The sequence below is a fragment of the Fundulus heteroclitus genome, chromosome 14 (genome assembly GCF_011125445.2).
Source record: "Fundulus heteroclitus isolate FHET01 chromosome 14, MU-UCD_Fhet_4.1, whole genome shotgun sequence".
NCBI classification, from domain to species: Eukaryota; Metazoa; Chordata; class Actinopteri; order Cyprinodontiformes; family Fundulidae; genus Fundulus; species Fundulus heteroclitus.
Window position 1 is genome coordinate 16,571,255 of NC_046374.1, and position 16,611 is coordinate 16,587,865.

Consider the following 16,611-nt stretch of genomic DNA (forward strand, 5'->3'; position numbering starts at 1 on the left):
AAATACAATCAAACCCAAGTTTATATAATTGATTGAAGCCGGAGGATCTAGCAAAAATTGCGTGATAATATATGGTGCCACCGAGGAACTGTTCTCTTGTTCATGACAACAAAACAACAACAAAACTCTACCAGGACCTACAATAAACACAGTTCAATCATCTGAGCAAGAATAAATCACTTTAAATTTTTATAACTCACATCTAACAGTAGTTAAGGGCGTGCCTGATGTACCTGTTGGAGGAAATCTGAGAATGGTTAAAAAAAGCCCACTGAGTGGCATCAGAAAAATTTTTATGAATAAAAATACTACAAACATACTAGTCAACAAACTCCTGATCAAATTAAAATATTCTATGCCTGAATGAAATGAAAAAAAAATCCTTATAAAATTTTTTTTTTTTATTTAAAATTCAGTATAACTTCTGGTTTGAAATAAAAAATTAAAAAAAAACATCACTATATATATATATATATATATATATATATATATATATATATATATATATATATATATATATATATATATATATATATATATATATATATATATATACACACACACACACACACACACACACACACACAAACACAGTAGGTAAAGTAGATAAAATTGATCTACATAATACATGTAAACCTCTTTCATTTTCCATAATTACATTTGTGTATTATTCTAACTCTTGTGAATACTTTTTTAAAATGCAGCTGTTCCTTAAGGTGTCTAATGAGACATTTCTCCATCATATAGCGTCATATTCAACTATTTGGGATATAACTGAAAAGTCCGTATGTTTCAGTAACTCAATTCACTCAGTAAACCATACTATGCAGATTAATTACACACACAATAGATGATTTTCTGCTTGCAGCTCATGCAAATATTACATTTAAGATTAGAACAAGCAGTCATCCTTTGATTTGCCTTCTGGACTCCACGCTTGTCATTCTGATTAGACACCATTAGAAAGAAAAGGACCATCTGGGCAGTATGTGGCACAGCGATACAGGGTAGAGAGACTATTGATGGGAAATGCAGCCGTTGGTGATTTAAAGCTGTAGTTGGTAATCCTGTTCAGAAACACTTTTTGTTATACTGGGCAAAATTCTTCCATCCTGACAGGGTAATCAACGTATCTATTAGTTGTTCCACATGCCAATCATCATGACATGCTCAAGTAATGCCAGTGTGCATGCTCATCCCTTGTCAGTTTCTGCTTGCTGGCTTTTCTTCTAGTGTTTATCCAGTTAGCTTAGCGGTTAGCTTAGCGGTTAGCTTCTGTGTTAGCCGTTCATTGTAGCTCCGCTGTTCTCACCATATCCTTTGAACATGGCTGATAGTTAGGGTTAGCGTTAGCAAGAAGCAACCCACGTACAAGTTTATGAGAAGAAGAGGAAGGCTTTAGTAGAACGAAATAAGACAAGAGTGGATTTGGGAGTTTTTTTCTCGGGACCTCCTGAGTAAAGAAAGAGCAAGGTAAGGTGGTCTTGAGCATGCGTAGTTATTCAGATAAATACTTGGGGAAACTTCTAGAAAAATCGCCGACCCTAGCTTTAAATCCCAAACTCGAGACATTTGCTGCATGTTTCCTGTCTAATTGCTGTCAATAAAAACTTTAAGTGTTTGCAAAAACCTTGAAAAGAATAGAGGGGAGAGGAGCCGACGTCTGTTTAATGTGACTTGATACAGCGACATTATCTAACTGTTGACTGGTTGAATTAAACCTCTAAGAGTTCACTTAAATCCATTCTCACGTGAATCCTTTCTGCTGCGGTCAGCCTGAAAACCACAACAATATTTAGCTGCTGCAGTTTTTTTTTTGTTTTTTTTTTGTCAGCTCTCGGTTTCGTTCTGGTAATGTTTCAGCTTTGGTTCACGTTCGCTGTTTTCGGGACAGCTTTTAACAGCAAGCAGCTGCTGAAAGTGATGCTAGACCAACTCCAAAACACCCGGCCGACATCCGGGGACCTCGTTGGGCTGTCTAACAGCTGAACGCGCCCCCCCCCCCAAAAACAACACAGACCAAAATGAGAGGATTTCACTTTATCAGCAGACTCCAGTAAGGCAGACGAGCTCGCATTGAGCTCTGCCTCATCGACCAAAATTGGCTGATGTCAGTCTGTGTTTTACAAGCTTGTGGTTTGAGCTGGAAATGTTTTTGACACAAGCATAAAGAACAACGATCTATGACAAACAGCAGCTCTGCTAATTGAAATCTAATTTTTTAAAAGTAACAGCGGGCCTCTTTAAGGAAGCGATACCAAACGGACTAAACTCTGAGGCTCACAGCGGCCGTGGGAGTTAAGTTTAGCCTGCAGCCCACAACTTGTGTGTCAAGGGGAAAGGAAAGTGTGTGTGTGTGTGAGAGAGAGAGTACACGTAGAATCATGTCCTGGTGGTAAAGGATCTCCCTTCTCTACGTGTGAGAGTGAGTTTGAAACACCTGCTGCGCTGCTGCTGCAGGAAGCACCTGTCAGCGGTCGTCTCTTCAACGCCGGCTCTGTCGACATGAGGGTTTGATCCTAAAAACTTCCCAAACACACACTTTACACAGACACTAACAGACAACTTAAGCCGCCGGCTCACCGTGCCGCAGGCTGGCATTTTGCTGCGGCTCTGTTCTCCACCGAACCACCGAAGTGTCGGTGGATTAGTGTCGTTTGAAGCACTGGGGGATGAGAGCCGGCCTGCTGTCTGGTCAGGGTCCTTCTCTGGGACCGGTGGCAGGGGGAGTGTGAGTGTGTGGTATTATGTTTACAGCCTGACCAGGGGCCCGCTTTTATTAGCGGCGAGTCCTGCTGCACTTGAAGCCGGAGCCAAAGTTCAACTAGGCTCCCGGCAGGGCCCGCGTGCGTCCCCGTTCCTCTTTTTCCTGTCGCTTTCTTTATCAAACCCACAGCCAGACATTGTGCGGCTGATCCGAACAGCGATTCCTCACGCGCTCTGGATTCCTGCCGAGGAGCCGAGGTGGTTAGTGGTGGGTTTCGCAGCCGCGGTCTTTCAGGACACACACACACATGTAGAGGCTTCTGTTAACCTGAGAGGCGAGGGGGGGTCAATCCCTGTGATCTGCAGCCTGCATGCCTTCCATACACACACGCCGCCGACACGGAAACCCGACTCCCGGCCAGATTAGGGCTAATCAAGCAAAGCGAGGCTCCGGGCAGCAACAACATGGATATTCTGCATCAGGGACGTGAGCAACACCTGCATGCTTTTAACATGCCGTAAAGTATGGACATATCCAGGGAGAAATCGGGGATTTTTGTTTTACACATTTTACAATTCAATATTATATTTAATACTTCTTCAAGATCCATTTTTTTTTTTAAGTTTTTGCTGCACATTTTAGCACAAACGCATTCAACCCAATGTTGGGATCTAGCAGATTGGTAAAAGTCGTTTTTTGTTGTTGTTTAAGAGTTGTCAAGTTAAACCATTCCAGATAAATTAAGTTGGGTAAATTTGATTCAATTACTTGTTACCAAGTGAAGCAATTTGTTTAAATTGGAGCTGCATTCTTTTTTTTTTTTTCTTTTCTTTTTTTTTTTTTTTTAGAGTTAAAGGCTTTTCTTCTGGCTTTGTTGGATGCCAAAGAATTCCCTAGTTTTAAACCAATATGCTGATAAAATCTAAAACCGTGACCACTAAGGTGGTTTAAATGACACAAAAAAGAAAGTTGTAGAAATATCAGGGCCAATCTGAAATCTGGTTAATATAATTAGATACTTCAGCTTGGAGTTGAGAGAAAAAAACAACGGAAAAACAAAATAGTCTCAAAACAAATTTAAACACATTTGACTTATTGTTATTGAAACACCAAACCAATCAATTGCTAATTTGACTAAAAATCAATTTGTAATGTGGCAATTTAAGGAAAGCGGGACTTTGTTTGGAAATTCAGATTTTTTAAAAACTAAATAATTGAAAAAGGATAAGTCTGAAATAATTTTTATACATTCAGATTTCCTTTTTTTTTCACCAAAGCTGTCCAGGCATGGAAAGCTGTCCAGGCATGGAAAAACAAAAAACAAATTCCATACCTTCAACCCTCTGTTTCTCAGCACTTTCTGTTGAATACGGCACGGCTATTGAATATTTATTTATTGTTTTACTGAGACTTCTTTTATTAGCGACTGAGATGTGGTATGATGAGGCTAATCCTTGTATCTAAGGTAAATCTCTCCCAAGGGAGACTAATAAAGATACTATGACCTGAGGCGGGGTGCACCCTGGACAGGTTGCTAGTCCCTCACAGACACACAGAACAGACAACCGGGGCCATTTAGAGAGACAAATGAACCTAACATCATGCTTTTGGACTGTGGGAGGAAGCTAGAGAGAAACCATGCATGCACAGGGAGAAAATGCAAACACCGTGCAGAACGGCGCAGCCCGCTATATTAAACTTCTAGTTTAAAGTTTTAGCTGAAAAGGATTTCATGAATATTTTTTGATAAACTACCGCCGTGCTGCCTCCTGTGCAGAAACAATTTGGATAATAAGATGTTCCAATTTTGCCACCGTCTGTACAGCTTTAGATGTCTGGATGTTTCTGATGTGTCGCTTATTCCACATCAAATAACTTTTTGTTTTTGTTTTCAATTGATCTTTATCATTTTTCAAAAATACTCTTTCAAATACACTACTGCTCTTGTTTTGATTTCCACTATTCAACCACAATATTGTCATAATAGCAGTTTTGGATCTGTAGGTGTAAAATGAAACAATAAATACATACAATATATCAATAAATTTGAATTTTTTTGTTTGTTTGTTTTAAATTATGTATTGACGTTTTCCTTTTGAAACAACCCACAAACAGTAGTAATGATAATTAAAATCATGTTGCATATTGTACTAATAACACTACATCAAATATGACAGTAATGTTGAACTGCTTCAGAACTGGACTTGTTGACAACAAGAATCTTATAATTTCATGTTGTCGCGGCAAAAGTTTGAAAATCCAGAGCAACTCAGAAACGGGCCATTCCACATCCTCTGTCCATCCGCTTCCTTTAGGTGGGTTTCTACGAATTTCAGGGTCCATCCAATTATTCTGGGTCGACAGAGGATGCCTTCCTGACCAAATGGTGAAACAACACGCAGGACGAGGAATTGCTGTAATGAGGAATTTCGAAGCTTTAACGCCAATGGGAGGTTTTCATGAAGCTTTCCGTTTATTTCATCTTCTGAACCAGACAAAACTGACTGATGTCTGGGAATTTTTATGTGATTTCACCGCTGCGTTGTATTTTCCCTAAAAGACCGTCAGAAGCATGGTGTTACATGACCACAACTTGGCCTCTTGCATTAAAAACAGTCCCAGGTGTCAAACGGACCCGTCTGCGACGTTTCGGGCCTTTTTTCTCAACGCCGTCCTCTTTGTAGTTTGCAACGGGAACCTGATTTTGTCTTTGTAGTCGTCAAGTGGAACCTGACCCTGGCAGCCACCGTTTTAGAGGGAGACGTGTGATTTATGCTGCCGGGGGCGACGGGGTGATCCCCACCATCGCGGTCCTCCCTCTGTTAAGGCGTCTGCACACACCCTCGGGTCTATCAGTACCCCGAGAGCCGGACTCTGGGTCCAGGATTAGCCATCAAAAGGCTGATGGAAGGAGAGGGGGGGGGGGGGGGTTTGGAAACACTAACCCGGCCTTCCCAGGTGGCGCGGCTGGAAAAAAAAAAAAAGCTCCCATCTGCGGCGTGGACGGGTCAAGCCCAGGCCGTGTAGGCGTACGTGCGTGCGCTCCTGACTTTTACGGGCCGTACACGTCGCGGTGAACTCCTTCTAGTTGGATCTGAACCGCGACCGATTTGGATTTCAGGCTCAGAGAGGTGACCCGTGACCCTTTTTACGACATGTGTTCCCCTGGTTTTTTTTTCCTCAACTGCATTTCAACTTGACGTTACTCTGTTTACCACCCAGCTCATCCGGACAGGTCCGGATATTTATAGTGACGATACGGCCTCTCTTGCCCTGCGGCCTTCGTTGATAGTTTTTGGGGAAGGAGAGCATGCTTTTATTAGAAACTGACGCTTCGACTAGATGGTTTTCACGTTGCTCTTTTAATCAAAAAACCGTGAACTTTGAATTTTGATGACCATTGCTGACAAAAAGAAACAAAAATAAAAGACATTTGAAACAAAATTATGTATATTAAAGGAAAAAAAACAAACCGAATGGATGCATTTGAATGTAATTCGGATTTTAATCCTATTTTTTCTAAAGCACATAGAAGTATTTTCCATGGGCAGCATGGTGGATGTGGAGGTCATCCCTTTTTGCCCGTTGACTGTCGGGTATAAATTGTCTGACCCCTTTCAGCCGCTGTCATCTAGAGATACGTTCAAAACCCTCTTTAGTTCCAGGTGTTTAAATAAAATGCACAATAAGTGTCATGAAACGGACCCCTTCTCTTCCTCCTGTTTGTATGTTGATGATGTGCACTAAAAAAAAAAAAAGGAAATCCTACAGGACAAAAGTGCTCAGCCGTATTTTCTGAAACAATAAATTACGTTTATTATCTTACAGTGGCAGCTCGGATGTCTCCCGTCTAGCTATATTAATCTGCCGCCAGCCAGCAGACGGTTGGTGGTCTCACAAGTGGGTGGTCTCATCTTCAGCGTCTGCGTTGTACGGCGCAGAGGTCTGGGCTTCAGGGAGGTTGTTGCTCTGCAGGTAGGAGTAAACCACCTGGACCTGAGCGCAAACACAGACAAAGACATAAAGAAACAAAGTTTGCAATAACTGCATTCAGGCAGGAGGAAGGATCAGAGCTTTTTTTAAAAAAAAAAAAAAAAAAAAAAGCAATAAGGTGAGATGCTAACAAAAGTGTTAGCTGTGGTAGTTTGATGGAGGAAAACGAAACTAAATAAAACTATCCTGTGGAAGCTAGCGTTAGCGGCTAACAATCTTTTCCTTTCTGGTTAATCTGCGCAGTGAAATATTTCCTCTGACGGCCCGGCAGTGACTGTTGACCCGGATCAGGTTTGGTTCTGGGGGTGGTGGGCTTCTCCTGGTACAGGCTGGTCTTTAACGGGGCAGACGGTGGACGTAGTATTCTCTTTGAGCTTGTGAGGGTTTGCAGTGTTGCATTGTGTGGACGCTGGGGGCTTGGTGGGCGGTCCAGGTAGCTCACCGGGTCTTCCAGTCCCTGCCCAGCCCCTGGTCTATGATGCAGATTTGCATCAGACGGGCATACTGTTATCTTTATTTACTCTCCACCTTGTCATTTTTGCCTTTACAAAAACAGTTGTCTTGCTCTTTACACTGCTTTACTTTTTTTTTTTTTTTTTTTTTGAGGGGGGTAGTTGCATTTTGTGTTGTCAGTGGAAAAATCACCTCCATTTCCTGTGTAAATAACTATTAATACAAACAAGATGATAGTTTAACGGTTTATTAAAACAGCATTTGCATAAACTGCTCTATTTTGAGCTTGAACTTGTATTAAAACACTAGACGTGCGCCCCTGGTCTTCCCCAGTTTCGGGGACTTACACAAAATGAAGACGGCGAGAGAGTTGTCTAATACAGGGAATATGCTGACTGCTTGAAACCTTTTTTTAACTAAACCTGGTTTCACAAGTTTCAAACTATAACTTTAATGTGATCACTTTTTTCTAATCGGAAGTAATTTGCACTAGAATCCTGTTTTGTGCCTGCACACACTCTCAGACACATTTATAAATATAGACGTGGCTAGAAAGTGATTTCCTGTTAAAGAAGAGCTTTCCTGCTATGGCCGTGCTGCTTGTGACACTGGAAGTTGTCCAAATAAAAATAAACCATATGTGACTTCCCTTGAATTATTTTACCGTCTCTTTTAAACTGATACACCTCAGTTTTCTTTTTGTTAAAAAAACATTTATGGGTTAGTGTTGTTCCTCAGGACTACAACTGTACTCCTGCGCTCACCTGTATCACCACCTCCTGAGAAATGTCCACGGTGGCTCCATTGTGCTCCACTCCGGCCACCGGGGGGCGCAAGAGGCTGGGGCCAAAAACCGTAGCCAGGTTCAGGAGTGTCATCTTGTTAACATCTTGCCTCTGTGCAACTCTGAAAAAAAAAACAATATAAACTAATACTAAGGAGATGCTTAGCTTCTTCAGCTAAATGTTAGCTCTTGCTGCAGTCTGGCAGGAAGCTATTTCATGAGGGTGAGCACCTTTAAATCTGGCTGGGCCGAAAAAACGACACTCAGCGAGCGTTGTGCATAATTTAAAAAGTAGCTTAGTGTTTTCTGAGCAACAGAATGAGAGAAGGAGATCGAGACCTTTGGAGGTGATGCAGGAGGTAGAGGAAAGTGTTGCGGTTGACATCAGGAGTGGTCTCCAGCAAAGACAGCATGGCGGCGAGCCGTGAGTTCATGTCCTGGATGTCTGCGGGGAGAGGAGGAGGCGTCACAGTGAAGGCTCAGGAGGCCTCATGCACAGACACAACAGGGCGGTGGAGGGTGGAGATCATGGATGGAACTTTTTATATAGTTTGCCTTGTTTGAACCACAAATCTAATCGTTTTGGGATTTCTTGTGCTGGACCAGCACAGAGTAGCGAAAATTTATACAGAATATTGAAACTGTTTTTTTTTTTTTAATAAAATCCAATAAAGTGTTTTGTAGCCTCTCCTCAAAACGAGGAAGGCAAGCAATCATGTCCTTCTAACTTTTACAAACAAAGCTCACTGTTAGAGGGCTGCTCCACGTGGGGAGGGATGTCTGAAAAAAGGAGGAACTTGGAGATCACTATGTTTATTTATTTTTCACAATACTTAAGATAGAGATAAGATAAGATAAGATAAGATAAGATAAGATAAGATAAGATAAGATAGGGCTTTATTGATCTCACTTCGGAAAAATTTAGATCGATCACACATCGGCTTAATAAACAAAAAGAAAGGTGCCAAAAGGAGGAAAGGTGTATAAGGTATATACAGTGTGTCCACATATGTACAGTGTATCAAAAATAAAAAATAAAATAAAAGTACAGGGGAAATAAAGCAGCTATTTAGGGTGACTTATGTACGTTCAGGTGACTTATATAAAAATGAAATGACGTTTTACATTAAGTGGTACCAGGTAAGAGCAACAGTGAGGTAGTGGGATATCTATACAGCTGAAGTCGCTTATTAAACAGGATTACTTAAGTAAGGTATTTCTAAAACTCTTCCAACCTGTTTTTAAAATAGGCCCTTGGTGTGTGTGGCGTGTGGCGGTCTTACCCAGAGCGTTGGCCAGACCCTGAAACAGATCTGCGGGTACGAGAGGCTCCGGCAGCTCTCTGAAGTATAGCTTGAGGACACCAGAGACTGTGTTCACCTCGGCACATCTCATTCTGGTTACTGCTTCTCTCAGATCTGAGCAGACAGACGGCGTTGATTTTGATCATTATCGTCATTATTACCCTATTGTCATTACGTTTACACTTCCTTCCTCCTCAGAGTATGAAAATTTGTGTAGTCTGTCACCCAAACTCAGACCATGACTGTAATGCTCTCATAGGGGTGATGTGACACTCCTGCTCCCCTCAGCTGGAAGACCACCTGGATCAAAGCTGCCGTGGTTGTTGACTGACCCGCTGTGCTGTGTGTTTTCTTACTGCTGTTGAACGCAGCTTTAAGCGAGCTGATGTCCGTGGTGGAGCCTGAAATCCTGTAGATTCCCACCTCGTCCATGCCTCTCCTCTCCACCTCCTCCGCGCAGCATCTCACCACATGAGGAACCAGCACCCCTTCCTGCCTGGGGACAGGAATAATAACAGTGGAGGGTGTTAATAGTGCTTATGAGCTAGTCAAGCTGTTTTGTTCCTCCGCTCGTCGCTCGGGCCACACTTCTGCTTTGCCCACATAGCCACAGAAGCAACCGCTTCTGTTTTGAAAACTGGCCGTGTAGAACTGCGCACAAGGGGAAACGGAAGGCTCTGCAGCGAAGAGCTCGTTTTAGTTTAAGGGAAGCCCTGACGTGGGCTTGGAGAGCGCGTTCGCCCCTGTAATATCAAACGGACACTTACTGAGCCACCGTTTCGATGGGGACACAGAAGATGGGTGGTTGCTGAATTGGGGAGCCAGGTGCTTCTAGCTGGTGCGGACAGTACTTCAGGGAGAGGGTCACCTCCACCTGACCCAGCTGTAGGGTCTGCCTTCTCCATCGGCTACTCAGGCTTTTAGACTCCAACTGTACAACAAGAGATAAAAAAAAAACAGATTTTTAAAGTAGGAGATATAAAGTAATATATATACATATATATACATATATAAATATAAATAAATAGATAAATATATATATATATATATATATATATATATATATATATATATATGTGTGTGTGTGTGTGTGTGTGTGTGTGTGTGTTATTAATATAAGAGTCAATTGGTTAAATATAAACATTGTGGTCTTCATTATTTCATGAAACCGTGTCACATGTGAACTTTTTAAATTCTGGTATAGTCACAGATTAGGAACAGATGTTTTAGGGGAGTATTAAAGAGAAAGTTACTAATATGAGAAAAAAAAGTCCTAGGACAATAAAGTAAAAGAAAAAGACAAAAGTGGTAATATTGTGAGAAAAACGTCATATTATGAGAATTAAGGGGGGACATTTCCAGAATAGTCACAGTTTGCAGAATTATTTCAGTCGTGGAGTAATAGGGCTAGGTTAGATTCTTTTAATTATTTTTATTCTTTACAAGAATAAAGTCAGGAGAATGAAGCCAAAGGGACACAAAAATAAACACGTAATATTACAAAAATAAAAATATTACGACCATAAAGTATGTTCTGAGATTAAAATCCCTCTGATACTCTTTAAGTGACTGAGCCTAACTGCAGATTTGCCACATTCAACATGGCGGACGCTCTTACGCATCCGCAGCATAAGCAGAACCTACCCAACGAGGCGTCTACGTATATGATGTCTATGATCAGCCCTGTAACAGGACCCCTGAGCAGTCTACAAGACTGCCTGACTGTAATGTCTAAACTAGAAGTGCATTCATGTAAGGCAGCCCTCGCCCGGTGTACGCGCTAGCAACAATAAACCCAGTAGGTTAATTCAATGTAAAGTTCGGTTTATTGTGACCTTATGTTAGAAACAGGGCAGTGTCGTCCAACTACTCTGCCTTCCTGACAGAGAGGGATAGCTCTCCTTCTCAGGAGAGAGCTGAGTACGCGGAGGGGCGGAGTGATATTACACACTTGGGAAGAATATTTAATGCGCCTTATAATCCAGTGTGCCTCATGGGCGAAAAAATACGTTATATTTAAAAGAGTTGTCCAAGAGTCAAGCAGCACTCACAGAGAGCTTCAGAAAGACCCAGAGATAGCAGGCAAGTGGTGATCTCAACCATAATGGCCCCACTGCTGAGGAAAAAACATGATGAAGCTTGTTAAAGGTTGCTGCAGAAGATTTAGACAAGCCAGGGAAAGACCAAAAACATCACGCCGTGGGTTGCCTCACAGAACATGGTATCGACAGACTTTATTCAATTAAAGGGAGAATTGATGGAGAAATGACGATGAATGAAGATGAAACAAGTGTGGACTTCCAACAAAGTAAATGGTCCCAAACAGACAGCCATGGAAAGTCTGAATTGGCGTCAGAAAATGAGAAAAACATGACTTGTATCCAACGGGAATAAGAACTCAAGACCATAGAGTTTAGAAAGGATCCCCAAACCTTCAAGATAAGAGCAGTCTGTGTGGAAGAAGGTCAAAATCCCACCTGAGCGATGCACGCGACTCGTTTCTCCACACAGGAGGCCTTTTGAAGTGGTCAGTTACTAAAAAATGCTTCTCCACAACACACTAAGTAGATTTCTGTGCACCCATGACATTATCTGTGGACTAATTTGCTTTGTTTTATTCTTTGTATGTACGAATTTCTTAACTTGGATTGTTGCCGACATGGCAGTGGGAATCTTACCGGCCCCGTTCAAAATATTAAAACGTAGGAAAGCGCTGACAGGTTCCATATTTTTCCAAGATTTTTTGCATGAAAAAAAAACTTTTAAATAAAAGTTACATTTACTTGAACCTTTCTTTTACAGGGGCTGCAAACTAAATGCAATGTGCAACACATTCACACGTCAGTTCTATGACAGAATATGTGAACATTAAACAGACGCATAAATACGCACCTTGTGAAAGTCGAGGTTAAGATACGTGCTGCCTTTAACAGAGGAGTGACTAAAAGGTTTCCCCATGTCCCTTATGTATGTCATAGGCTAAAATATTTATGGTTGTTCGTATGACCTATTTGTGTGCATGAGAGCAGTTTCTAACCCCCTTTCACAGCTAGTAAACACATTTGAGCTGCTAACACTGTTTAAGTTTCTGCATGGGGGAGCTTCCTCCTTTCCCCCTGCATGAACCTCTAGTTATTCAACTTCTGAAAGGTTAAGTTGTTTTTTAGAATGCCTTCTCTGTTCGGTCCTAGAAACCTGTTTTTTTTTTTTTTTTTTTTTTTTTTTCAAAGCACAGCTGACAACTCAAACTATAGACCAAACAGGATCTGTTAACAATTAGTTGAAAGATTTCAATTACAGGATTATAATCTGAGATTTTCCAATCCTAAAAGACTAATTACATTTCGGATAAAGCATAACATACTGTAACACTAGGTGCTTTATAAATGTTGAAAAGAAATTGGGTTTAAAATGAGCCCTTTGGAAAGTTACAGAGCCAATCAAAACTGCAGTAATATATGAAAAAAAAATAACCTTTAAAGTGGTATTAAACATACTTTTCATTAAGCCCACATTTCTGTATGAAAAATGTTGCCTTTTTATGAGTCTCATGCAATTATCTAATCTTAAATGCTGTGTCTGTATTAGCTGAATGGGGGGGGAAATATCATAATTAACAGAAAAGAAGGATCTAAAACATAATCAGTCTGTGTTCATCTATATAATGTGTTTCACTTAGTGAATTGAGCCACTGAAATACATGAAGATTTCAATAATATTCTAACCCTGTGAACCTTTCCACATGTTGTCAGGTTAGAACCACAAACCTATGTCAACGTCTCCTATGTAGCTATTTTATTGTGATGGACAAACACAAAGTAGGCCATCATTATTAACTAGACATGAAACGTGGTTTTCTTCCTTTTTTTGACAAATACAAATCTCTGTGTGACATGCACTTGTTTTTAGCCACCCTGAGAAAATATTGTTGTTTCACCATGCTGGTACTTTATTCTTGGTTGATAAGCACTATCCACAACGTGCTTCTGAACGTAAGCCGAAAGGTTTAATTTTGCTTTTCAGCTTACCAGAGTCTTTCACATCTTTACTGTGCCGTCTACAATAGTAGACCCCAACCCTTGTCCTCAAGGTTCCTGCATGTTTTGAAACCTGTTAATTATCAATCTGTTTATATTAGGCGGGCAGGAGTATAGTCATCTGTAAAGCATGTCTGACATGGGCTGTGAGGACCAGGATTAGGGACAACTACCTCAGATGTTTTGTGGTAAACATCAGATAAGACTTCTCATGTCTTTCCTTCAACAATTCCTTCAACTTTCTTCTTGACACTTTTCCATTAATGTCAGACTTGTAGATTAGACAACTAATGGTTGCTCTGTTAAGAGATTCGTCCACCTGAGCTGTGGATCTCTACTGTAGTATATAGTGCTGCGTACTAATACAGTTTATAGGGTCACGGTCTATCAGGCGGAGTTATATGGTGTATTATTAATAAACAAAATGTTGTGAAGGTGCAGTCAAGCAAACCAACAATTATTACATGGTGTCAGAGTCAGACGTTGGTCCAGTTTGTCGTTTTGCCAGAGTTGTTAGGCACCAAACCTTTGGCAAACCGCAAAAGGTAGCTACGAGTGAGCAAGCCGCCGTCCCCCGACACGGAGGAGAGATGGAGCATTTCAGAGTCCTATCCCTACTCGCTCTAACGAGCAATCTCAGTGAAAACTGAAGACAATGGGAACAGCGCTTTCAGATCTACATGACGGCAAGTGGTGCTGACATAAAAGACAAAAAATGCAGGTAGCCATCCTACTGCATGCACTAGCGAGAGATGTGCAAATGTACAACACACTCTGAATCGAGGAGGTTGATGGAGAGAAAACGGTTGTATTGCCGGCCAAAGAAAAACCTTATCTTTGAAAGACATAAGTTCTCGGTACATCTTTGGCAAATTCAGTCACAGCTGAGAAACACGTAACCAAGCTGAAACGGAGAAGTCAAAACTGCGATATTGGCGCAACAGAAAATGACACGCTACGTGAGAAAGTTGTGTTTAGCATGAACTCCTAAATAAAGACCCAAATCTCACATTAGAGAAAGTGTTTGGTACTTATTGAGCAGCTGAGACAACCAAAGCCCAAATATCAGACAATGAACACCCATGGTACAAGCAGTAAAAAAAAGCAGCCACAGAACACATGTAGGAAACCACAAGAAGATATCAGGAAGACACATGCAGGAAGTCCCTCCAACCAAAGCAGTGCCCAGCATATAGAGCTTAATGTTGCAAAGATCTGTGAGTCAGGTAAAAGGCCACTCAAACTGTGCATTACTTGAGCGCAGAAATTGACACGCTTTTCACAGGAACCGTGGACATCCAGAGAACTAGCACTGAATAGGAAAACGCCTGGCATGGGACAATACATGCTGGATACATGTCCGTCAAGTTTAAGCTTGACATGGAGACAGAAGCTAATGTTATGCCGCAGTCTGTGTTTAAAGCCCTGAAGAGAAAGGCCAGACGTGTAAGAGAATAAACTTGTGACTACATGGTGGCTGTAGACACAGCTCTTGCTCTCCTGCTCCAGTTCTGTTGCTCTGAAAACACAAAGCTACCATTTAAATTATACTCCACACTCACTGAATGTTGATTTCAGAAAGGACAGCATGTGGCAGTGGCTGCATGAACATGAGGACGCTGTCAACAAACTGAAGCATACAACAGCCCTCATGCAAGAAGGACATCTGATTAGTTATGCATCCAGAGCATTTGCGAACACTGAGAAAACGTTTGACCAGATAGAAAAGGAGGTCTTGGTTATTGTGTTTCCAATCAGAAGATTTCATCAATGTCTATGCAGTAAAGGCTGATGTACACTCAAATATCTAGAGACTATTCTCAGAAAGCCGTTAGGACCAGCCCTGTCGAGACTACAGAGGATGCTTCTCCTGCTACATTGCTATGACCTGAACGTCATCTACACACAAGGTAAGGAACTACAAACTGCAGACACCCTCTCACAAGCTGATAGGCCACAAAAGCAAGCAAAAAGTGACATTTCAGATGACTAAGCAGTCTATGCTAAGTCAACCCACTGAGGCCATAATCACAGGAACTCTTGAACAGCTAATGCCAGAGACACAAAAGGGTGACACTTTACAAGCGCTAAAGGACATTCACAAACAAGGCTGTCCACATTAAACAAACCCAAGCAGACAGACTCTGATCCCTTTCTTGCACTACTGACCCTGAGAAACACACAATGACACAGCAACAATTATGTGCAGGGTCTTCAGGGGCACTCAGTCAAGATCTAGTATCCCATTTTGCAACCAGCAGTTCCTGGAAATGCATATTCTACTCTTCAGCATCTGCAACAACGACAGTGCAAGTATTACTACAGAGAGACAAAGAGACCAGCAGAGCTACAACCTGGCGGTTCAGTCCAAATGGAAACAAAACGTGTGTGCCGTCTGGCGCTGGTCAGCTAAACTCGTACCGAAACACAACTTTATGACATAGTGACGACAACTGGCCAGCAGTAGAGAGACACATCTGAGAAGGACATCAAGGAAACATCCAGGTGTGACTGGAGCATGACCAACTTGAGGATGACGCGGTCAGAAACCTGGATGTGGATGCAGTAGGGAGTGCTGGTGGAGCACACCGCTCTTCTCCAGAGACATTTAAAACCACAAGCGATTGACTCATTAGGCCGCCGGACATATACAAAGACTATGTGTTGAGCCGCTAATGGTTACACTGATGCTTTGAATTTGGTTGTGGTTTAAAAAACATAATTTGTAGAATGGGGACATATTGGAAGGCATGGTTTGAATCTTATTTTTGTAACAATTTCACCTCAAAGCACAGTATATATATATATATATTAGGGCTGGGCAAGTTAACGCGTTAATTTCGCGTTAATTCATTAGACTATTAACGGCGATATTTATTTTATCGCGCATTAACGCATGTTGCTCACATCATGCTTTCAGTCAGTGTCAGTCAGCACGCGCGCTGACTGCAGCGCGCTGTCTCACGGCAGCACTCTCTCGCTCCCCCTCCCCTCTCGTACATGGCTCAGCGGCGCCAGCCAATCAGCACGCAGGCTCAGCCTGGCCCGCGCACTCAGCTCTCACACAAACTTAATACACAAACAGCTGAGAGAGAACGCAGCAGCGAAAAAACATGAACAGAGGAAGTAGCACCGTTCGGCTTTATTTTAATACCGTAAATGAAATCAAGCTGTATGTTTTGTAAAAAGCCGGTTCATTTAAGTGGAAACACAACAAATTTATCTAAGCACGTGAAAAAACATGAAAACGTCGAGCCCCAGAAACGGAGAGAGGAGACGAAACTTCTCTCATTGCCCCGACAGACCCACAGACGTCTCTGACTGAGGCGTTTC

General features: G+C 41.8%; 1 protein-coding gene across 2 annotated transcripts in view; it reads right to left on the reverse strand.

Annotated features, from left to right (window-relative positions):
* Nucleotides 1-6,498: 6,498 nt before the first annotated feature.
* Nucleotides 6,499-16,611, reverse strand: part of si:dkey-33c9.6 (breakpoint cluster region protein) — a 31,931-nt gene continuing 21,818 nt past the window's right edge. For both annotated transcript variants that reach the window (XM_036146405.1, XM_036146404.1), the window contains exons 17-22: nt 10,009-10,172; nt 9,598-9,737; nt 9,221-9,355; nt 8,277-8,382; nt 7,918-8,059; nt 6,499-6,703 (exon numbers count right to left, since the gene is read on the reverse strand). In XM_036146405.1, coding sequence (XP_036002298.1) covers nt 6,602-6,703; nt 7,918-8,059; nt 8,277-8,382; nt 9,221-9,355; nt 9,598-9,737; nt 10,009-10,172 — 789 coding nt within the window. In that variant the 3' untranslated portion in view covers nt 6,499-6,601. The remainder of the gene's footprint in view (nt 6,704-7,917; nt 8,060-8,276; nt 8,383-9,220; nt 9,356-9,597; nt 9,738-10,008; nt 10,173-16,611) is intronic.